General features: G+C 41.2%; 1 protein-coding gene across 1 annotated transcript in view; it reads left to right on the top strand.

Moving 5' to 3' along the window:
- The first annotated feature begins 8,101 nt into the window (after positions 1 to 8,101).
- hif1ab (hypoxia inducible factor 1 subunit alpha b) overlaps positions 8,102 to 25,435 on the top strand; it is a 26,312-nt gene continuing 8,978 nt past the window's right edge. Inside the window, exons 1-7 of the mRNA XM_048249862.1 lie at positions 8,102 to 8,473; positions 20,140 to 20,330; positions 21,359 to 21,510; positions 21,651 to 21,735; positions 22,791 to 22,897; positions 24,558 to 24,760; positions 25,374 to 25,435. The exon at positions 25,374 to 25,435 is cut by the window's right edge and continues 45 nt beyond it. Coding sequence (XP_048105819.1) covers positions 8,442 to 8,473; positions 20,140 to 20,330; positions 21,359 to 21,510; positions 21,651 to 21,735; positions 22,791 to 22,897; positions 24,558 to 24,760; positions 25,374 to 25,435 — 832 coding nt within the window. The 5' untranslated portion in view covers positions 8,102 to 8,441. The remainder of the gene's footprint in view (positions 8,474 to 20,139; positions 20,331 to 21,358; positions 21,511 to 21,650; positions 21,736 to 22,790; positions 22,898 to 24,557; positions 24,761 to 25,373) is intronic.

Below are 25,435 nucleotides of genomic sequence, written 5' to 3' on the forward strand. Positions count from 1 at the left end.
CCAACACTCCCGGTTTCCCGTAGGCCTATTTCTGGGTCATCTCCCAGTGCACTCCCGTTTTGTTATTTCTCCCAGAAAACTCCCTTAATTTGCATGAGCATCAAACTTCATAGACTCATGAATCCATTAGTTTTGTTGGTTTGTCTGACATTTCCCAGGTTGCCAGATTGTGAGAGAAAAACATCTTACACATATAAATTTCAACCCTTTTGTCATAAAACCCGGCAAACCTGGCGTGTGCACTACGTAGCCGTGTCTCACAAGCAAGTGGGCTAGTTGAATGCTCGAGAAATAGCTGTTGTCAAATTGTTAGGGAACAAATACAGTGATTGATAAACTATTATCTACTTAGACAAACTATTGAGTGTTGTTGATACACAATAGTGTTGCACTTGGAGTGTATAGGCTACCGTATGAAGCATGTAATTATGCAAATACAGATCATGATGCAGGGTATAGCATTTTTACACAGCATCAATAAACAACATAAGGTAGCCTATCAAGAAGAAGTGGTGGGCTATACACACACACACACACACCACCACCACCCGTATTTTGAAAGCTTATGTTGGCAGATATGGACTAGGATGAAAGAGAAGAGCACTGAGTAAAAACACTCATCCAAGTTTGAAGTGATCACAGACTGGAGTGTGCTCAACTTGGATGTGTTTTTTTATCTGTAATTAACTAGGAATGTTTACATACTGTACATAACACAGACTTGTTTTACTGCAATGATAAGATATGTTTGGGATTATAGTACGGATTTTGAACCTGGTTTTTGTGTCCATTTACTGTATATACCACTCATACGCTGAGGCCAACACTCCATAGCCATTTCATTTCACTTCCTGAAGAGAGTCTGGGTACTCACAATTGGGAAATGTTTCCAACCCTAGCATCACATGTTTATGTTCATGCATTTATAATGGGCATAGATAGCCTGACGAGCCAGACCCACATCAAGATGTATGGTCTGGGAACTCACCATTGGCAGTGCTCAATCCGAGGGGTGGGATAAACAGTTGTCAAATTCCCTCTGCACGCAATATGATAGCACTACAACTTATGAGTCCCATGTGTTTTCCCACCAGCAGAGCTAGTTGGCTAGTTGATAAAACGTTTGCCAACTTAAAAAAAAGCTTAACTTGAGTCGCACTGTTCGCCAGCAGCAGCATCCATCTTCTTTGTTTTCAAGTAGCAGGGAATTCATGCAGAACTGTCGCAACTCTGCCGTCATTATGTTAAGCCCGCCCACCGACTCTATACACGATGTGACTGGCCTGAACAAAGTTTGATTTTTCCAGCTCGCAAGCCAACGGAGAGTAGCTAGACTACCATGACTGCAAATTACATTTGCTGCCGCTAGGGTGCGTCTAGATTTCTAGGCTAGGGCATAGACATTGCATTATGTTGATCATCCCTGATCAGGGATTCCTAATGTTACTTCCTACTTTGCCTTACCTTTACAAACTGATAATAAACCACATAGGCAGTCAGGAAACAATCTATTTACCTTTGCTGTATAAATATACACATTCTGCGGACTGCAATTTTTCTGTGTTTGCAGGCATTGCGACTACCGTTTACCACAGCCGCTTTCAATTTCTAAATTAACGTCATTACCTCTCGTTGCTGATTGGCCCGTCACCCTGATGGCTGAGGAAAACGTAAACGCATTGAGAGGAGTCAGACTATCTCAGTGAAATAAAAATGAGCTGGTAGGGGATACTAGGCTACGACGGACATGTCGACATTAAACTCAAAATTTCAAGAATAAAGTTGAAATATCATGTCGACATTAATCTCAACGTGTCGACTTTAAAGTCGACATGCCGACATTAAACTCGAAAGTTTAAACATATGCCTACAGTTTAAGCTATGTTCACGAATTCCCACAACTTCAATATGTGACAATCATGAATGGTAGGCCTACTTCAAATAGATGTTATTTCAGATAGATTGTCTTGGTGAATGTAACTCATTGTTGTCATCATGAAGCGCGTAGTCTATATCTCGCAGTTATGGAAATACCATGCACTATGCCATTTATATATAAAAAAATACATGTTTCCAATAATATTTCTATAGTAGGCTACAAAATGTTATTTCACTCTGTTTTTACGTGGGTAAGGCCACTGCACATCCAAACAAGTGCCCTTCATGACCCACAGGCCAGTCAGTCTCCATAGGTTAACATGGCAAAACTAATTTTTCTAAAACTGCTTTTCCACGTCTCACCTGCTCACCAACTTTAAAGTCAACTTATCGAGTTTAATCTCGTCACGGCAAAAAAAATGAACACCCCATTGAGTTTCTTAGAAACACAGTTGTCTTTCTTCAGAATATGCTGATGGAAATGATGTGAGTCACAAATGCAGCCGGATTCAACAAGTTCAACCAGAACCTGACTGACCATCAATGTATTATGACAGGACTCAAACTCCATTTACAATATGATGACTGAGTCATCATAGAAACAGAAGAAGAGAATAACACCACCTGCATCCAAAAAGGACATGGCTTTATGACCTGATGTTTTGAAAGACAAAAAATAGCATAGGCTACGTTCTAATTAAAGTGAATTAAAGAGTACCAGAATAGATACATTTTATGGTGGGGGAAAAAGTAAGAATACTCTGCCTTGGGATCTTCCTTGCACTACACATCAATCACTGCCCAGAATGGTGCAGGACATCCTGTGGAGGTCCTCTATCATGATCCTACTTACCTTGATGAAATCATCAATTATTGATTGGGTTAAAGGTGATCTGGGTGTTGATTGAGAGGTGTGGGATATACAACACTGGACAGATTGGCCGAAGGCCCATTACCTTTACAACACCTGACCTGAGTAACGAGACAGAGAAAGTGCTTGTTTCTGAACTCTGAAATCATTCACACACATGAACGCTGTATGTGTGTGTGTGTGTGTGTGTGTGTGTGTGTGTGTGTGTGTGTGTGTGTGTGTGTGTGAACAAACTGCTCTGCTGTAAGTCATAAAGTGATGCAAATTAAATGACTGAGTGATGCAACGCTAACAGGCCTAATCCCCATATTTAGAAAAGGCTCTTATCTCGATAATGAAGATTTGAAAGGTCACCAGACAGAGCTGGACTATCGCCAGCCAGTCAGCAGCACCTCTCTCTCGGACTGTGTGCATGTACTACACAAATCAACACCTGAAATATCCTGTTGTGTACTAACTTACACTCCTGTAGGCTGCTTCTACAGAATAGAAATCTGAGGTAGAAATGGTGATATACATTGTAACATTTATCTGACCTCATACAGAATATAGACAATGGTGGTGAAGTGAACTTGATGCAAAGCACACAAACAGAATTAGTCACATCAATGGATATACAGCCACATCAGTGGACAGTTCTCATCCCTGATAATCCTTATCAGATGCGTAGGCTAGAGAGAGAGAGAGAGAGAGAGAGAGAGAGAAGTAATGGGATCTACTATAATCCGGTGTAATGTCAGACAGGAGGTGAAGTGGCATTGGTAGCCCTAGATTAGCCCTTTCACCACAGCTCAGCTAACACTAAATAGCTTTGCTAAGAGCAAGGCCAGTGATTCTATAATTAAGACAACAATGATGTGAAACAATGTGATGAGTGACTGACTGTAGTGGTGACCTTTGGTACATTAAAGGCTGCGTCTAAATGCAGTTGATAAAAAGATCAAGGTCATATATCAGAGTGTCTGGGGCAGAGCTGTTAACCCAAAAGTCCTGTGCATCTCGAAGGCAACCTAAGTTGTGTGTGTGTGTGTGTGTGTGTGTGTCTGTGTGTGTGTGTGTGTGTGTGTGTGTGTGTGTGTGTGCGTGTGCGTGTGCGTGTGTGTGTGTCCTCAGGTGAAAGCAAGCCCTCGGTGAGGAGCAAATCCCATGAAGTCTTTTGTTTGGCTTGTCTCAAGATTCCCAGCTCTCACAGGAAGAGAATGCTGGGTTGGGTGTGTGTTTGCAGAACAGTGCATGCTCACACTCGTATTTTTTATTTTTCAACTATCTCAGAGGTTCAATGTTTTGTTGAGCTAAAACCAGGTATTTGTACAACTTCACTCTCCACGTTCATTTTTTAGTCATGCATAAATAGTGGAAGTCTGCATTGGGAAATCTTTTTGGGACAACAGACAAAAGTAATGAATAAATCACAGACTCCAATGTATTCATGTTTTCAATGAATTATTGAATTATTATTATGGTAAGAAGCACTGACAGCGTGCCTGACAACACTTCTTGGCCTCGGAGAGAAAGCTCATTAAAGACTGTGTGAACACACTAGCGGTGCAGGTCATCTTACTTCACGCTCTACTCTGCTGGTCTGACTCTGAGCCCTATCTTCTCACATGAAAACCCAGTGACCTTGAGATGTATCAAGAGGCTGCGGTAGTGCTGCAATCAATAGCCTGAGTAGCAGCAGCCTGCGACTGCATTCACAGCTCTGTCTGAAAGGCAGGGCTGGATGACGCCCCTTAGACAAACACCCCATTAACACTTGTGTGGCCACAGACCTTTATATTCTTCAGTGTTGAAATGATCTGACTACACATGTTCATGTAGTCTGGGTGACTTTCTAGGAATTAATTTATCTAAAACTACCTTGTTAGTATAATAATGGACACTGGCAAATTGCATCATATACTGTATCAAAGCAAGAAAATCCACCATACATATTAGTTGTAGTGCAATATTTATTTCATTCATTTTCTTTCTGGGTGGCCAGCAGCCATTAAGCAGAAATAGGCTACCTCATGCAACACCAAAAATGGCACCAATGTCCAAAGGAACAGTTCAGATGACAATCAAATAAAAATTCTGCAAATATTTCACATTTGTAGTGGCCTATCTGTTTGTGGTAGGTGGTTAGAGGGGGCCAAGATAGTGCATGAAAATGACAAACAAAGACATCTTACAAAAAAGTGCTGCGGGTTGCGGTTTTTGGGGCTTGTTTCTAAAGTTGCTTAATTGGGCTTGCTCCCTTTCTTCTGTCTCTTTCCACTATACCTTCTACTGTAGTAAACCACCAAAGCAGCACTCTTTGCCCTCTTGCAGGATCTAGAAACCTATCCCCTCTACCCCACATTTTCCCAGTTCAGGACTGCAGAAAATGATCTATTAGGCTACTGAGTGTCTTTAATTCAACATAGGGTAAAAAAAAAATACAGGAAAAAAAATATAGCCACAAGCGGCAATGACGGACCTGAGCACCTACGGCTCCACGACCCGGGATATTTTGGAATCCATCAATGCACTCACATGTGGTGCGTATGTAAAATTGCAAATAGCAATCTGATGTGTGTGCTATTTGTTTTTGCAGGTTTTACACATTGGAAACACTGACTCACTTCCTGTTGGGTGTGATGGTATTTACTAGGAGGTTCTACACCACAAATATGTAGGGTACAATGATTTGCATCCAAGTGACCAATTTATGAAATACATTTTGTGATATGCAGTGCAACAGTTAACAAGTTATCCTAAAAAAACTGCTTTAAGCCCACCCACTGGGGTAAGGGTGGGAGGGGTGTGTGGGTGTAACTATGTGCTGACCATAAGACTCAATGACAAAAAGGGGGCGCTATGGAGTCCCTGGGCCACAACATGGGGCGACATCTCTGTTCCTGAGTGAAATAGCCATTCTATCTGTTGCCAGATGGTGGCGCTATGCCAAACAGGCATTTTGGGCATGTGAATATCCTCATTACCATAATAATCAACAAACTGTGACGTTTCAGCCAAATCAGCCAATACATTGTGACTTTATGACAGATTTTGTGTTTATTTAGCGAGATACTCATTGTCACTATTTTGACACATTTCAACATATCAACAATCCCTTCACTATTCAACATCAACAACATCTTGACATCATCCTGTAATTATGACATGATTCTGATGAACCACCTGAGAAATTGATCATGTGCCTCCAGTGTAACAGCCATTATATCTTGCCAGATGGTGGCACTATGCCAAATATGTATTGTGGGCATGTTAATATCATCATTGCCATAATTGTGTATAATTTGTGAAGTGTGAGCCTTGTCAAGCAATGCATGCATCACACATTTCCTGTTTCGAACAGGGGTGTCATGATTTCGGTCTTAAGTCAAAAATCAATCGAAATTACATCTCGTTCTCGAACTTCAAAATCAAATGTAGAATCGACGATGCAGCCACACCCCCAATGTCACATCCAGCATGCATGCCAAGAGACCAAAAAAACAGACACACACCTGTTGAACTGTGACACGTTATCTCCTCTAACTTCAAGCTACAGCCAGTTTTAAAAACCCACATCAACCGATCAGCCTCTCCTGCTACTCTGAAATCTCCAGTATGGAAGGCTATTTTCACATCAGTTAACGCTAACTCAAAGTAAATTCTAGTTACAGCCCAAAATCTTACTTTAGATTAAAGTAATCTACATTGATGCAACATTCTATGAACACCTTGTGTCTCTTCAAAGTGTGCTGAAACAATCAAATTATCGTTCTGTGTTATTTCATGTTCACATCTATGTTTAATGTCTGTTCTGTTCGTGGTAAACACGGTTTCAAAATAAAAATGCGGTTTTAAGATAAAAGTTAAAAACTTAAGAAATGCATTAATAGTAATATAATTTAAAATAGATTGAACATCGAATCGAATCGTGACTTTAAACTCAAAAAATGAAATCAAATAATTAAATACCCCTAGTAGCGAGGTATGTAAATTCATCATATTACTATTTCAGCAAATTACAAAAATCTTGCAACAATACAGCAACATCTTGACATCATGTATTCCAACTTTGAAATTAATTGGATAAATTGTCTAGGAGAAGTGTTTCAAAATTGATTATGTCACAACATGTGTCCAAATTATCTCACTTTCTGTTGGGCGTGGCTAATGGAATGTACATATGAAAGTTGTTTGTATTGAGGAGTTACACACACCTACCAAATGTGGTGTGTGTAGCTTAAACCAGTGATTCTCAAATTGGGGTACGCGTACCCCTGGGGGTAAGTGAAGGCACTCCATGGGGTACGTGAGATTTTAAAATATACATATCATTTGCAAAATTTGCAATACATTTAGTCATTGATTATTAAAATTGAAAATGTTCAAAATAGTTTTTTTCCAAATGTTTGAATTTTGTATGTTTATCAGTTCCAAAGTTTAATAAATTAGACACTGATGGCACAGTGCTCTGTTTTAAGTATTTTTTTCTCAACTAAAAATGCTTTGCGCTGGTTAGGGGGTACTTGGCTAAACAAATATTTCACAGGGGGTAGCCTACATCACTGAAAAAAGGTTGAGAACCACTGACTTAAACTATGCCAACCACGAGACTATGTGATATAAGGGGGCGATATGGAGTCCCTAGGCCACACCCGGGGCCAAGCCTTTGTCCATGACAGCTTCATCATGATAACTTTTGTGTGTGCCAAGTTTCATGAGTTTTCGCCAATTGGAATCACCTCAAAAAAGTCAAATCAGGATAAGACAAATTACGACTAATCCTGCAGAAAGAATAGGGCTGTGCACCTCGGGTGTTCGGACCCTAATAAAAAGGAGAAAGAAAGTGAATATCCTACACAATTCAACCTCAAGTGGTGGAAAACTCAACAGTGTGCAGATTATATTAAACGCGCAACATTTTCGACAGATGTAGATATAAGACATTTGATTCACGGTCTGAAAGGGAGCATAATTTTCCTGTTACTAGGTTTTTATTTTTGTTTTAATTTTTTTCCCCAGTCACTTCTGTTGGGCTTGTAGGCTTATTTCTCTCCCAAGATCTGGCAACACACACACACACACACACACACACACACACACACACACACGCACAAACGCACGCACGCACGCACTCACAAAGAGAGAGCGAGAGAGAGATATTTCATTTCAGAATAGATATTGTGTGTAACCTGCAGATAGACTTTCATCCACTCCTACAGGAAACATTCATGCAACATTATTTATGCTTATAAATTCATTACAAATGTTGTGCCTCCGTTTGACAACAATATAGTTAAGCTAAAGAGTTAAACTTCACTGGTGTAACGTAGGTATCCGTTATCAACAAGGCATGTGATTGCGCGCTCCCGAGGCTCGGTCGGTAGCGAGCACAATTTCGCACAGCCTACAGTCAGTGCAGATTCAACTCACGGACAGAGACGCAACTCTTTGTGGTGAAGATAAACACTGTGTCGTGGAAGACTAATGTTGTGACCTTCGTCTGAACGGCGTTTGGATCCCCTTGCATAAGTAGACATTAATAGAGTTTCTATCTCTAACATTAATCTGGAATTATAGTCAAGGTCTTTTCTGGGATATTCACATCAGATTTGCAGGACAGCCACGTCCTTCAGTAATAATAGAGCTAGGTGTTGCCGTTTCACCGCGGTGGTCTGGGAAAACTATACTCATAGATAGGTTCCACCCCGGCATGGATGTTGGTGTTGGCACTGAAAAGAAAAGGTACGTTACTCTTTGAGTCTTATTATTCATAATTTTGACTGAACAACTTAACTCTTTTGTAGTGGCTAATGTGTAGCTAGCTGGTGGTAGCTGGGATTCAAGCTAAGTCGCCATTTTGAAGTCGGCTAATGTTAGCCAAGTTAACGTACCTGCACAGCTTAACGTTAATCGTTTGTTGGTGGCCAAGCAGTCGCATATCGCTTAAATGTTAACTAACGGTCTCATGCTGTACAAGTTTTACAACAAGTTTTAGGTAGCCTAACGTAAGATAACGGTGAGCTATCGTTAGCTTCTAAGTTGTAGCTGCTAGCTTACGTTACCTACAACTGTCAGAAGAGGTTTGAACATCTTGTCAGCCCAATGTTTGTTTACCTGACCGTGGAAATCTTGATTGAATAGAGATAGGGTAGATTACTTAACTTTCGATATTGTCTTTGCTGCTAAGTAGCCTAACTTAGCCACGGGTAGTCCTAGCTCGCAAACACTTTCTGGCTTGGGCACCCTTTTTGATAGCTGGCAAAGCTAAATTCGCCCCCTGTCAACGTGGTGCGCAACATGCCGTTGTCTCATACCACAGTGGATGAAATATATGTTAACATTCAGTTATTGTCACTCTGTCTGTCACTTGACAGCTTTGCAAACAAGTCACTTAGATGGAGATGTATGTTTAAGTGTAACCTGGCTGCTTTGACGTTCGTATTTTTTTTGTGCAACACATCACACTACAGGTGTATGACAGTATCATGGCCGCGGATTGTGACGTTATGCTAGAACTAAATATGTTATTGTACAGCGGGGAAAATAAGTATTGAACGCGTCAACATTTTTTCAGTAAGTATACTTTCAATGAGGCTATTTGCATGAATTTTTCACCAGACATTAGTATTAACTCAGATAATCCACCCATATAAAAAAAATCCAAACATTAAAGTCCATAGGTAGGGCATAACCCTTATGTTCAATAAAGTGGAATGACACAGGAAAAAAGTATTGAACACGCCTGCTGAAATTTCTTAAATACTTTGTGGAAAAGCCTTTATTCATAATGACAGCTTCAAGGCATTTCCTGTATGATGAAACTAATCAGTCACAGTATTCTGGTGTGAGTTTGGCCCATTCTTTTAAACAGGAAGTCCTTTAATATTGAAGATTTCAGGGGTCCCTGTTGTGAATCCTGATCTTTAGCTAACTTCCAAAACTGTTCAATTGAATTGAAGTCAGGGCCTTGACTTTCTTTCTCTGAAACCAGTTGAGAGTTTCCTTTTCTGAATGCTTTGGATCATTGTCCTGCTGGAAAGTCTTACCATGTCTCATCATCATCATCCTGGTGGATGTAAATATTCTCCCAGAACAAAATGACTCCATTCATCATTCCTTCAATTGTATGAAGTCTGCTAGTACCATGAGATGAAAAACAGCCCACACCATGATGCCACCACCTCCAAACCTCACTGTTGGTAGGGTATATTTAGGGTGATTCACAGTGCCATTTCTCCTCCAAATATGGTGTGTAGTATGACATCCGAAAAGTTAAATTTTTAACCAGAATACATTCTCTCTAGCCTGGCGGGCCATCCTATATCATTGAAATGTATAGTCTGGAATCGAGCCATTCACCTCGCTTAATCCAAGGGGCGGGCAGAGAATTGTCTTTCAAACTGCCTAGGCATGCAATAGGCCAGCCTTCGACCATATCCATATCCGATTCGGCAAAGCGGCAAATACATCCTTCTTCGAAAGGAATGACTTAAGTGCATTGTGTTGCTCAACTTTCCAAGAAAAGCACAAGTCCAACTCCTCCAAAGTTGACGCCAACGCCGATTCAAACAACCGCTCTTTGTTCGCCATAGCCACATTCCTTGTTATTCACCGTCGCAGGACTGTCGTTATCCTGTTAAGCCCGCCTTAAGACTCTCTAACAAAATAGAGCGCTGTGATTGAATAACATCCACGGTGTTAGCCAATAGAAATTCCTATGGTTTGCTACTAGACGTACAGGCTGAGCAAATTAATTTGCCGCCGCTAGGGTGCGTCTAGATTTCTAGGCTACATTCTCTCAGTATTTCATAGGATTGTTCAAGGAAGTTCGGGATGAGTGTGCATAGAGGCCATGGCGGTGGAGTGCATTACCTATGATTTTCTCTGTAACAATTGTACCTGCTGCCTCCAAATCTTTCTGGAGCTTTCTCAGAGTGGTCCTTGGCTCTTGGGCTACTCTTCTGACTATCCTTCTGACTTCCTGGTCAGAAATCTTGCAAGGAGATCCTGTGCATGGCCAGTTGATGATGTAGTGATGTTCCTTCCACTTGCAAATAATGGCTCCAATACTGCTTGCTGGATGATTCTGAAGTTTTGAAGTGCATCTGTAACCAGTTCCATTAATATGTTTTGCAACAATACGGTTGCAAAGATCTTGGGAGGGCTCTTTGCTTTTACCCATCATGAAATGTTTCTTGTGTGACACCTTGCTAACAAAAACCTTTTTATAGCCCACCAGTGTACTAACCCAGCTTATATCAATTTGTACAGATACTGTAGGAGGGATAATTTCTCTAACTACTTATAGATTCCAGTTAGTTCCTTGCCATTCTTTGCGTTTTTGTGTACTGCTTTTTCTTAGCGTGTTCAATACTTTTTCCCTGTGCCATTCCACTTTTTTACTCATAACACTACTTGTAGACAATGTTTGGATTTTTATATATGTGTGGATTACCTAAATTAATACTAATGTCTGGTGAAAATTTCATGTGAATAGCCTCACTGGAAGAATACTTACTGAGAAAAAGGTTGACATGTTCAATACTTATTTTCCCCGCTGTATATTGTTTGTTTGTGCCTGGCAATATATTTGTCTGTCCACATGTTCCATGTTAGACATGTAGCCTACCATGGCCATACGCATAACATGACAAGAGGAACAACTTTATCAGAACCCTCAAGTAATCACAAAGTTACAGTCTGACAATAAATATAAAACTGTATTTGGACAACAACAACAAAACAGTCTAATGCACGACTGGAAGACATTCGATTATAACAAGAAAAGTGAAGATGGTCAATCATCAGTTGCCTGTTTGATGTTGCAAGAAATGGTGATCACTTTGATGATTGTGTCAACTCTTGACATCACGTTTTCAAAACAGTTAACACCCATGTCTAAACAAAAGCACTCTGGCCAAAATGATACATTTTGCTGGCAAAAAGCTCTTACTCTCTCAAAACACTTAGGACCTGAAACATGCAGCAAAAGCAAATTTTGCCTTCAAACAACACATCCTTCTCAAAATCAGTGTTTTTGCCATGTCTGTTCCATTTCTTTCTCATTCTCTGGTATCAGAAAAAACTGTGACAAGACAAAATGTACTGAATAAAAAATAATTGTATTCATTTCTCCCAAGATGTAACTGTCATTGACATGTAAGACCTACAGTCAGCTAGCCTAGAAATCTAGACGCACCCTAGCGGATTACATTTGCTGCCAGGGCTAGTCTAGCAACTCTCCGTTGGCTTGTGAGCTGGAAAAATTAAACTTCTATCAGGCCAATCAAATCGTGTATAAAGACGTTAGACCGGCTTAACATAATGATTGATGGCAGAGTTGCAACGGTTTGGCTTGAATTCCCTGTTACTTGAAAACAAAGATGGATGTTGCTGTTGGCAAACAGCGTGACACGAGTTAAGCTTTTTTAAGTTGGCAAAAGTTTGAACTAGCCAACTAGCTCCGCTGGTGGGAAAACGCAAGGGACTCATACCGCTGTCCTATTGCGTGCAGAGGGAATTTGAAAGACAACCGATTATCCTGCCCCTCGGACTGAGCACTGCCAACGGTGAGTGCCCAGACCCTACATTTTAATGTGGGTCTGGCTCGTCAGGCTAACAGTCAGCACCTAGACAGATACATTTCATTAAACTACAACTTGTCATTTTTCATTGAAATAGACCTACAGTAAACACCTTTTGTACTGTTTACTTCACCAAATAGGCAATACAATACTTTCTCAAAATGTGCCTTAGACCCATACTTGAAGATCCGCACACCGGAGAGCTCCCATTTAAGTAATTGTTTTATTGGTAACGTTTCAAGCCCTTACGGCCCTTTCTTAGACGAAACCGTGCTTGTTCAACTTAGATCCATACTTGTAAATAGCAGCACAGATCAGGCATGGCATCTCTTATGGATAATGAATGATTGCTGATTGAAGAATTGTGCAAAGGAGTTTCACGCAGGTGTATCAGAGATTCAGACTTATGCCAGGAATCTCTACCACCTTTGAAAAGATGTTTTCCTTTTGTTTAGCACGGGGAAGCCAATAGAGTTTGGGGTATTTGAATGACATCTGTGTTAACTGTTTTGCAAAACGATGTGTGAGAAATGTGTGAACCCAATGGAAATCTGTGAACACATTCACAAGAGATGACTTCTGCTGTGCAAATAACGTGTTAATGAAGACCAAGTGGATCCCAGTTTCTTTAAGCAGGGCAAAGCAATCGAGAAAAACTGTAATACACAAGATGACCAAGGGTTAAGACATCGTTTCCCAACCTTGGGGTCAGGACCCCGGGTAGATAGATAGATAGATAGATAGATAGATAGATACTTTATTGATCCCTAGGGGAAATTCAAGAGTGGGGTCAGTTGAGATATTGGGTGTCTTACAATTGACCAGTACATACAAATGTATGAAATCTCCCATGATATTTAAGTTAAGTAACTAATCGGATCTTTCGTTACAATCTAGCTATGTAAAAATAAACTTAGACATCCCACGTGAGATTTATGGGTAATAATGCTTGATCAATGTTCCAAGCAAAGTAGCAAAATAACCAGTTAGTCAAACAAATATAACAAATATACACAAAAAATAATTAGCTTGCTAGGACATTTGGGGAAAATGCAGCAGAGATGAGATGTGCTCTCTCTCAACATGTTGTGAATGATTGGGGTTGCCAACATTTTGTGACCTCAAAATAGGGTCACCTGACCCCTTACACACACACACACACACACACACACACTTACAGTTTTCTACTCATTGTAATCTTAGGTAAGCAATCTAGTATCAACCCTGTCCTTCACAATGAAACTCTGAAGCAGACATATTTTAGGGAGGATATTTTTCACTGAGAAAATAGAGCCCTTTGTCATCTGACAGACTGAGAAAGTCATTTGTTCCCAGGGCCATTGAACTGTTCAATGCCTCACTTAAGGGAAGAGGAGAGATAGACTTCTCAGCATAGTCTGTCTGCCTCTTCATCCCCTCCATGTTTGGTACTGTCTGTCCACTAGCCACTTGTACCACTGTCTTTATACCTCACTGTTTAGCACATTAGCACATATGCGTAACCCCCCCCCTCCATGCCACAGCCGAACTGTGGCCACACTTATACATTTTCTTAAATAGTTAAATATATAGATATATAGACTTTACTTTACTTTATTTCTGCATTGTTGCACTGTTGACTTACTCATTTGCACTATCACCATGACCACTATCACCATTGCACTACCACCATGACACTCATTCACACAGAGCACCTTAGAGCACCTTACCATACCTTACTATGCACAGAGAATCACAGGCTCAGTCCCTGCCTCAGTCATTGCAAGCGCCTCTGATTTATTAATCACCACTATGTGGATACTGTTTTTTTAGAATTGATTTAGATTAAGTGTTGGGATAATTTGTATTTTTGTAATTTGTATTTTAGTATATTTTTATATATTGTATTAAGTGTTAGTATAATTTGTATTTTAGTATATTTAGCATATTCTTTATCTTCTACTGTCCTTACTGCTTAGTTGTGTTTTTATATTATATACTTTAATTACTCTTTCTGCTGTTAAAGAATGTGTTTGTGTTGTATGTATGCTGCTGAGACCTTGAATTTCCCCTGGGGATCAATAAAGTATCTATCTATCTATCTATCTATCTATCTATCTCTAATGTATTTATGTAAAACTATAGAACTAGTACAAGTTTGATGGAGAAGGGGTTGTTTTGGTAGATTTTTTTTTAAATTGGGTCAAGTAAGGGGCTGAAATGGACAACTCCAGAGATCACAGATCAAAACTCTCTAACTTCCCCTAGCTATCTTCATATCTGACTCACTGCATTTCATTGACGTCAGACAGACTTCCTGTCTTTGCATGTGGCAAGATATCCGACCAGAAAAATGCTGGCACAATCAACATTTTCTGACTTCGCACTGTCTTTTACTTCCTTGAAACAATTCTGTTTTTGCCCCCGTGGACCATCATTGGTTATTCCAGTCCTTTGTTTCGAGTTTAGACTTGATCTGATTGAACTTCAAGAAAAACTATCGGCCTTTATATTCTTATATATAAGCTCACTGTCACATCACATCCTGACATTGCTCTGAATTCATACCTAGGCTATTGTAAATGATTCATACCTAGGCTATTACAACTTATTTGTTTGAAGATATCCTATTAAGGGCAGTTTTGCACCTTGCATGTCTACGATGTTTTTGTTTTGGGTTAATCTGTAGCTTGAGGGCTTACTGGCCATGATCTTTTGATTATTTTCCTTCTGTCTCTCTCTCTAGCTTGCACACACACACTCTCTCTCTCTCTCTCTCTCTCTCTCTCTCTCTCTCTCTCTCTCTCTCTCTCTCTCTCTCTCTCTCTCTCTCTCTTTCTCTTTGCACATGCACAACCCTTGCGCATGCTTATGTTATGCAATGCACTGCATTCAGATCTGGGCTGCCTGAAAGTCCTAGGAAGCAGTCCAGGCTGGGGATTGGCCATCGGAGTGTTGGGAAATGGGGGGGTTGGGTTGTCTGCGGAGGGAGGGGTGGTGTCTAAAATGACCGTAGTAATAAGGGATCACATTTGATTGACACACACACATTTGATTGACACACACACTTGTTGACTAGTCTAAGTTGAGGCAGGTTTGACTCTGATGGTTGGCCTTAGAGCTCGGTTGATACTAGCCGTCTGAAAACCACAGAGCTTTGTTGTGGCAAGACTGTGAAACCAATTTCCTCCATTGCTTTTTCTATACGGTCAACAAGCAAAATACAGCGCTATTTCAAAACTTCTTTGCCAAGTTAGCTGAGGTTTAGGTTTGAAGATGTAAACAGTAAGTTACTCTTCCACAGTACAGTCTACATGAAGGATAGGAACTCTAAGAAGGAAGACCCTTTACCCTGCCAAGGTATCATTAACCTCAGTTCAACAGACAAGGATGCCTGGAAACTGTGAAACGGGCTAGCCTAAATACATTAACATTAATTATTTAGCAGATGCGTTTATCCAAGGTAACTTATGGTTATGGTGTTTAGCAGACGCTTTTGTCCAAAGCGACATACAAATAACACCAATATAAAGTTAAATTTAACAGTAAACAAATTAAGGAGAATAGCAATAATATATATATATATATATATATATATATATATATATATATATATATATATATATATATATATATATATATATATATATAACAATGTCAATTCAATCAATAGCCTAATGAAAATAAATAAATACTATAATATACAAACCATAATGCATAAGAAACGCTTAATGAACCAAGTGTATGTTGAACAGATATGCCTTTAGACCCCTCTTGAAAGACCCAAAACTATCACAAGAACGGAGAGCACTGGACAACACCAACAAGGATCCACTGATCCACAAAGAGTCTTGAATTTGACCTAGCGTTTATGGCTGGTCGACACAACAGACACTCATCAGAAGACTGCAGTGGGTGGTTGGGGATATATATCTTGATCATTGAATTAAGATAGCAGGGAGCGGATCCAGTCAGTGTTATAGGCCAAAGTGAGAGATTTAAATACTACTATAGGGAGCCAGTGGAGAGTAAGTAGGAGAGTAGTTACATGTGTCCTCTTTGGTTGATTGAATACCAGGCGTGCAGCAGTATTCTGAATCAGTTGTAACGATCTTACTACACAAGCAGGTAGGCCAGCTAACAGAGAATTACAATAGTCCAGCTTGGAGATGACCATGGCCTGTACAAGAAGTTGTGTGGAATCTTGTGTCACATAAGGTCTGATCTTCCTAATGTTGTAAAGGATAAATCGACATGTCTTTTGTATGTTAATTATATTTTTTTTTGTCCAAGAGGAGTTGCTTTCCTCTGGTGCGATTTGCTGAATGAATATACATCTGGTAAAGAAGTTCACTGAAGTGCCACGAGGTGGTTACAAGAGTAAGGGATGAAGATGACTTGATCTGCCTTATGTAGATATCAGTGGAGTAGAATATGTGCATTGAGAAAGAGCTGAGTTGAAGTTGGGTCGGTAGTGTGACCTATTGCCCTGTTGCCCTCATATTGACACCATTTGGTTCGTCATTTTGTAATTGTCGAAAATCCTCACATTTCAAAATACAGCTGGATTGACAGCCATGTACAACTACAGTCTGCATGTGGATTTGCATCAAAGTCAGCTGCACAGGAAATGACTGTAATAGACACTTTTCGCTTGATTATAATGCTGTAGAAAGACAAAAAGTCCAAATTTGGATGAATTTCTCTCAAGATGCTTTCAAAGAGTAGTCTTGGCATAGTTTATTGACACAGCAATAAAAAAATACCTTTTTGTAGTTTATAGTTACTACTCTTATTGGAGCAATTTACATGCTTAAAGGACCAAATGAATGAGACCTTTTCTTTGTGATTGTGGTCCAGTGGTGGCTTCCAAATAAAAAAAAAAACTAGAGGGTGGTTACGTTGCTTCCAGTGGCTGCTACCATTGTGCCCCTAAGAAAGACATTTAACCTGAGGTGCTCAAAGGGGACTGTAATTACAAGGGCAATTAGTTAATTGTAAGTTACTCTGAATAAGACCATCAGCAAAATGACAATAGTTCCACCAGATAATAGAAGCCACCAAATAGGCGAGCAGCAAGTTCTCATGGGTTCTCAGAATGGCTGCAGTATATTGTTCCCCTTATACCAATTGATGTTGCTTCCATTTATACTTCCTCGAATGAAAGCAGTCATAATAAATAAAGGGTTAGGCTGGGACAATGTTTCTTTTTATGATGCAATTTATTCTAATGTTCCCAGTAGTCACGTGAGGACATAGTTTGCCAGTTTCCTGGTTGGACTGTACAAATGACTTGACTTCTGGTAAAAAGCTGTAGGTAAACAATGGGTGTTAAAGGATACCTTTCCATTTTTAGACAGCCTTTGTAGTAACCTCAAGAGAAAAGTGTGTGGCATTTGTCTGGTTTGCATATGAACTCAGTGACTTGTAAGTCCATTCTGTGTGTTATTGTCTTATTTGCTTAGTTCACACAAGTGTGTCTTTCATAAACAGATGGTAGAAGTTCAAAGCAGCACTTAAAAGATTTAGGCCTAACTGATGAGGCTAATCATGTTTTATGGGACAAAAGATGGTCAACAAGATCCCATAATATAAAGCAAATATTGAATATCTTAGATCTTGACAAATGTGGTAACAGAATTCAAAACTTCTGTGGCCCGAATGACTGGTTGGAACATGAGCAGTTGTGCTGGAAATGAAACATAATTGAGGTTTTGTAGACAGTGTTTAGTTGCACAGATGTTTCATCAGCCATGCATGGTCAGCCCCTAAGGTTTACATTGCTGACCTGTTGCAGTCAAAGAATAGTTTTTTTTTTTTTTTTTCCATGTGGCTGAAATGGCAAATGCCTTTAAAAAAAAAAAAAAAAATGAGATCTAATTTGGCATCATGTGTAGTGACCAGAATGTGAGAACATGTGTATACTATCCTAGCAAACGTGTGAGCGTGTTTCATAATGTTGTTTAAATGCATGGCCCCAGAAAATGATGCTGTTTACAAAGAGCCACTCATGATTCTAATGAAGAATCTAATCAGAATGCAAAGACAATTGCAGTCAAAATACAGAAGTTTTACTGTGCACATTTCACAAACATCTTGTATAAAACCAATACAAAAAGTAGTGCAACTTACAATAATTATACTTTTTTGAAAATGGTACAATTTAAAATAAAACCTCTCTGTTAATATGCTTACTCTGTCAAAGAGGCCTATCAGAAATGTATTGTTATTGTGTGGTTTACATGACGTTGGTGGTAGGCTAATGTTAACTTCATGTGGATGTCTTGTTAGCCTGCCATGAGCTTCGGTTCGGTTCGCTAGGCAAAACATTAACAAAAAAGTTTGTTTTGGTGCACTGATGACAGTCAGGATCATTTCTAACTAGCCAGCTAGTATTGCTCAGTGCATGTCTATAACACGCTTTACTTGCTACCTGGATAATTTCAGCGAATATTCTTAAGGTGAGATGAATGATAAGATCATTAAACTTCACTGTGTTCGGTGGGTTGCTAACTAACGACATCACCTACTAGCCAGCTAGCTGTTGAACAATCTCAATAGAATTTTTGTGACGGTAAATCCTTTTCAATGCAGTATCCCTTAACGTTTTTCCTTAACTAAAGAAACAATTTAAGGTATTATTTCTGTGCAACACCCTTAAATAAACCCCTTACCTAAGGAGAAATTAAGCCTTAAGGGTCATACTTCAGGGGAAAAAAGGTGTTTTGTGTTTACCCTCACTATGCCTCGCAGTGGCACCATGCGTGCGTGTGAAAAAAGTCCCGTCTGAAACACTGTCGCGCTGCGCAGCGTTCCAAACGTTGTGTAATCAAATACACCGGTATGGCGGTATATTAAAAATTCATATCATAACGAAAATATACACCGGTATACGGTGTGAACCGGTATACCGCCCAGCACTATCCAATAGGTAACTTGGGTTAACTGCTTGACATACTGAAGCTGTCATTTGAGGTTGTTTTATGACCATATTGAATTGGTCACCTTTTGGACTCAAGACCGCTTTTTAAATACATGGCTGGTGGCATTTTTTTTATTTATTTGCTGGTCTTCCTAAAAGCTTCCAAGTCTTTCCGTCTGTCTGTCATTGTCACAATGATGCAAGGCCTTGTCATCATGTTGTGATTTGTACCAACTGGGAATACATTGTTGAACAATGGTGTTTATGTTGAACAATGGCTGTTTATATAGATGGGTTGATTTCTGTCAATTCGACAGTTGGTTTTACCATAGAAGTACAGCATTGAGGAGGAGTCATACACACATCTTCTCGCACACACACACACACACACACACACACATACACACACACACACACACAGAGAGAAAGCTCACTTCTCAGTGTTAGGACGCGGCCCATGTTATTTTTGACACGCTGGGAGTCAAAAGCAGCATTGGCTGGCACGCACTCCACTCTGTGCCGTTGGCGGCAGCCCAGCGAGTGGAACTGAGCGCCATCCTGTCACTGTGCCGTGCCACTCCCTCTGCCTGGAGCCAATAGCGTCGAGGTCACTAGTTACTCTGGTCCCTGGGCCGCAGCCAACAAGTCTGCTATGTTATGTGTGTAATGGCAGTACACTCCCCGATTAAAAGGCAGAGAGGGAGAGAGGAACTTAGCTGACCTTCTAGAGTGAAGTTGGTGTTTAGTTTAGAAGTTCTGTTGTTCAGTTTCTTCTTCTGTCCTGTAGTCTTTATGGTTTGTTTAGTTTTTTCTTCTTTCTTTTGGCTTTTATGTTTTGTGTTTTCTGTTCAACTGATTAAAATAAAGTGAATTTGCCCCTTACACCCCCCTCTCTTTCTTTCTCTCTCCCTCTCTCTCTCTAGGGTGAGCTCGGAGCGCAGGAAGGAGAAGTCCCGCGATGCCGCCCGCTCCCGCAGGGGCAAAGAGTCGGAGGTGTTCTACGAGCTGGCCCACCAGCTGCCCCTGCCCCACAATGTGACCTCCCACCTGGACAAGGCCTCCATCATGAGGCTCACCATCAGCTACCTGCGTATGAGGAAGCTGCTCAATGCTGGTCAGTGCATAGCGTATCACCCCACCACACTTCAATCCTAGACATAATAAAAAGGTATCGCTCCATGCAGTTTTGTTCATTGAAGATAATGGTTTGGCATTCTTTAGATCAATGATAGAAGGTCCTTGATCCCGGCAAAAGATTTTTCAATCTCAGCAGCCAATCAAGTTGCATCCATTGCCTCCATGCTCTTAATGCCAATTGTTGGTGTTGGTCCCAGCTGTCCCAATGTCTATGCAATTGTAGGTGAGCAAGCATATTCTGCTTGTTGTTAATGTCACAAGCGATACCAGCAGAAGGACTGGTAGAGGTGATAACATAGAAAACATTTTAAAACAAACCATCAAAACAATCATTTGCCTCAAGAAAGCCCTATGCAATACTTAACAAATCTTTCCTTGATTCTTCATGTAAATTTGCCATCAGGGCTAGTTTATGTTGCTGAAAGAAAAAAACCTAGTGCACCCTCATTTTTGCTTTACTGCAAAAATGAGGGTGTACTGTATGGCTATACTGTATGGCTATGCTAGGTGAACGATTCCCCTCTTACAAGTTCGTTTACCATCAAATTGACTTTGTAAAGGTTGTATTGAGGTGAAAAAACTTGCATAGTGTACCTTTAACTTCTCTGCACAGCTTACTCGTTGCTAGGTACACAAACCTTTCTGGTCGACTTTACTGAAAGCAGAGTCTAGCAGTTGCAGACAGTCTAACAGGAAGTATGGTTTCTGGTGAAGCGACCATGTGTTTTGGTGTCATGGTTACTTTGGTGATGTTTTGGAAATAGGGCTGCATGATTTTAGACAAAATATAAAATACTGATGGCACCTGGCGGTTTAAGGAAGTCTAAAAAAAGTATTCAAAACAGGAACATCCTGCCATCCATTCCTTGTTTGTCCAAGGAGGGGGCCGTGTTATAAGCATAAACAGCAAGGCGGCTATTCTGATCCCTGGGGTTCAACCCAGTGTTGACCCAGATGCTCTTGATGTTGAAACTGACACTCCGTCTCTATTCTGTTGTTTGCCAGACGCAGATGTGGAGGAAGAGGAGTCCGAGTTGGACAGCCAACTCAACGGGTTCTACCTGAAGGCTCTAGAGGGCTTTCTGATGGTGCTCTCTGAGGACGGAGACATGGTCTATCTCTCGGACAACGTCAGCAAGAGCATGGGACTCACGCAGGTAAATAGGTGGTCCTCCTATGAACTGAAGGTGTGACCGTCTTCACCCTGACTGAATCTTCATTTAGTGTACTGTATGTCTTCATGCTCCATCATTAAATGCTTTCCCCTCAAATTTCTTTTTCTCTCTCTGTTTTACAGTTTGATCTGACTGGGCACAGCATCTTTGACTTTGCACACCCTTGTGATCACGAGGAGATGAGAGAGATGTTGGTCCACAGAACAGGTGAGTCCATTATCCCTCCCCCCCAGATGACCCTGAAGATCATTAGATCAGTGTTTTTCTACCTTTTTTGTGTAAAAAAAGTAAACATACCATAGCCTAAAATTTCAAATAATACACAGATATGGCCTTATTATGGCTTCTATGCAAGACCTGCTCAATAAAACAAGCGCCCTCTGTTTCATTTGTAGGTGACTATATCTAATTTAATTGTTGTTATGAACTGAATACATGATGATTCTGTGAATACTGGATATGGGGCCCCCGTTGTACAATGCCTGCATACCACAAATAGTGCAATCATACAATCAATGAGAGCATGTGGTTATACATTCTTTGAACAGTTGCTTTTCTGGACCAGTCAGTGACATTTGGGTAATTTTCTGCGGCACACCTGATGATCTCACGCCACACAAGTGTGCCCCGGCACAGTGTAGGGCTGGGCGATATATCGATATAAAAGATATATCGATATCATATCGACCATATCATATATATCGATATAGTTCAAATTTGCGCCGTTATCCTTGCTCCACGCAAGCTGCTGACTGGAGCTCTCTGCACTGCTCCCCTCTCTGCACTGCTGTGAAACGGCACGCTACTTTTCTTATATAAATATATTTATTTCAGAAAAAGATTGGCCTATTTTATTTTATAGGCTTTTTTTATTTAAGATATTTTTTATTTAAATGTGCACCTTACGGAGCTTTGATTTCAAAAAAGGCACTCCAGTGTTATGTTTACATTTTATTGTTATTTGAGTTTTCAATAAAACTATTGTCTACTGACTACTGTCATTTTACAGCTCTAACTTTGCGAAAAAAATATGGGGATATATAACGTATATCGATATTCAACCTAAATATATCGGGATATGACTTTTGGTCCATATCGCCCAGCCCTAGCACAGTAGTTGAAAAACACTGCATTAGATACTCTCAGGCTGATTCAATGGGCCTGATAGGACGTGTGGTGTTGGAAGTGACCCATCTCTCTCTCTCTCTCTCTCTCTCTCTCTCTCTCTCTCTCTCTCTCTCTCACCCTCCTTTCATCACCAGGCAAGAAGGGGAAAGAGCAAAATACAGACCGGAGCTTCTTCCTGCGCATGAAGTGCACGCTTACCAGCAGAGGCCGCACAGTCAACATCAAGTCTTCCACCTGGAAGGTAAGAGTTTAGCCTGAGAACCTCAGCCCACAACGAATGTGCTCTTGCATATCTGTCTGGACACTCTCCAAATGAAACGGATTTCCAAATCTACAAAATCTATAAAACCGTTGGTATGGGGTGGGCTCTAAGAGACTGAGGAACTCAACGCAATTCTCAACTGAGAGTTGGCCTGGTGTAAGCCAGGCTCCTAATCAGGTCCAAATGTTTCCCAGATGAGTACCCTTAAGGCTAATTCACACTACCCTGACAAATGCTAACACACACATTACATCCTCAACATCTAACATTTAGTTGTTTTGGGAATTTGGACTGGTGTGTTAAAACCATTAAGAAGGTGTTTTGTTTATTTCTCCCATTCTACCTAACAACCACTTGTAGAATTTTGAGAATGTTTTGTAGTTTGTTGGAACTGACAGTGTGGTGTAGTGAGTGTAGGTGCCATTGGAAAGTGTAAATGAGCTGCAGTCTTCTTGGCTCGGGGCCAGGTGAGCACCTGAGTGGAATGGTACAGTTAATCCTCTTGTCCAAGAGCCAAAGAAATCTCCCGCTATCATGCATTGTTGGGACAGGACAGGACAGGATCGTGGAAGTGGGGGGGGCAGAGCAGGATTATCTGGGTATCTGGGTATCTGGGTTTAATCTCAGCGCAGACCTGGAATTACGTCACTGCTCCCCCTCCCTTTTTTCTCTCCCTCCCACTCTCTGTCCTCTGCCCTCTGTCCTACTCTTTGGAGGCGTGTGTGTGTCAATAGTTTGCCCCTATTGATTCTCAAGACCCTACCCAGTCCGTTTAAACAAAGCGCACCATGTGGAAGACATTCCCTGACTTAACACTGCAAACAATCTGCAGACAGCCCTCCAACCCCCGCAGTGTCTCCCGTCTCCCCTGTTTTGTCAGACAAAGATCAGAAGAATGAAAAGGGTGGAGGAGGTGGCGGTTTGGCCGAGGGTCAGTTCCTCCGATACCGCGGATCCCCCTTGAGATGTCTCACTTGAATTGTTTTCAGTCATAATAAGAGGAACAGACGGACCACCCTCGAGAGTGTTGGGATTCCGTGCCGGTGGCAGTGTCCGGCCAGGCGCTATTGTTTCACTCAGTACCCTCAGGGCCCCAAAGCCGTAATTACATTACATGATGCACATTCTCAGGATGCATTGCTGATCATGATCCGAGTTTGCCACCATCTGCATATGTGATAACTGTTTTGTACTAATGAATAGAGGTTCTCAACCTATATTCCTAAGTACAAATAATGGCCATGGCGTCGTTGGCCGCTGTGGCCACTGTGGCCCTGGTGCCCTGCATGACGACTTCCCCCTTCTTTCCATGTTCTGCTTATTATCCCATCTGTTATGACATGTACAACAATGTTTTTCACAATTTGCGGTAGGTTTTGCGGAAGGTTTTGACTGAGCATGTTAACATAAAATAATAATACTGTCATCATCGCAAACTGTTGAGTAAGGGGGTCAGTCGTGTTTGTGACGCACAGACAGCCTTGTAGCCTATTTTGCTTAGGCCTTTAGGAGATACTTGACCCAGAGTTCTTTTGAGATCAGTGGCGTGAATCTTGTGATATCTGGGATTTTGACATTGGCCAATGGTCTGTGCTGTGACCTTTTGGATGACCTTTGCATCCCCCCCCTTCTCTGGCAGGTGCTCCACTGCATGGGTCATGTGCGTGTCCAGGAGCATGAGGAGATGTCCACCGACTGTGGCTACAAGGAGCCCCCACTCACCTACCTGGTGCTGATCTGCGAGCCCATTCCCCACCCGTCCAACATTGAGGTGCCGCTGGACAGCAAGACCTTCCTCAGCCGCCACACCCTGGACATGAAGTATTCCTACTGCGACGAGAGGTGCGTGCGCGCGCGTGTGTGTGTGTGTCTTTTTTCTCTGGTCCTTCTCTTTCTCACATACCCACACAGTCTCTATTTAAAAGTCTCCACACACCCAGTGGCAGTGGTCTCAGACATGCATTTAGGCATGTAGTGAACAGCAGGGGAAGTTCAGAGGAAGCGGGCCGTCTGTCTATCGTCTGCCCTCATCGCTCTCTACAGTCATAGTCTCCTGTTGGGTGGAAAAATCTGATAACTGGTGCGTTGTTGAGTCCCATCACGAGGCAGTTTCTAAAGAAAACCAAGGCGTTCGGCTTCCTTGTCTCGGTGCCTCTCTGCTGTGCATACTCTCTCTTCCACATCAGATTACAGAATTGCAGAGGAGAAAAGATTGTACTTAGCCCTGCTGGTGACAGCAGCTTGGCGCCCCCTAGAGGTGGGGGAAAATACCACAGCAAGGAAGCGGCCATCTTGAGTCATTTCCTTTCACTGTTGTCAGATTGCAGCCTTATTACCTAAATAGGTCTTAAAATACACACACGCACATCATGTCTGGTAGACACTCAATCCTATTCTTGGCGCTTGGTGCGAAAGCTCCCATAACAAATTCTCCTGTGTCCTGTGCTGTCTTTAGGATCACAGAACTGATGGGCTATGAGCCAGATGACCTGTTGAACAAGTCCGTGTACGAGTACT

The sequence above is a fragment of the Alosa alosa genome, chromosome 8 (assembly GCF_017589495.1).
Source record: "Alosa alosa isolate M-15738 ecotype Scorff River chromosome 8, AALO_Geno_1.1, whole genome shotgun sequence".
Taxonomy (NCBI): domain Eukaryota; kingdom Metazoa; phylum Chordata; class Actinopteri; order Clupeiformes; family Clupeidae; genus Alosa; species Alosa alosa.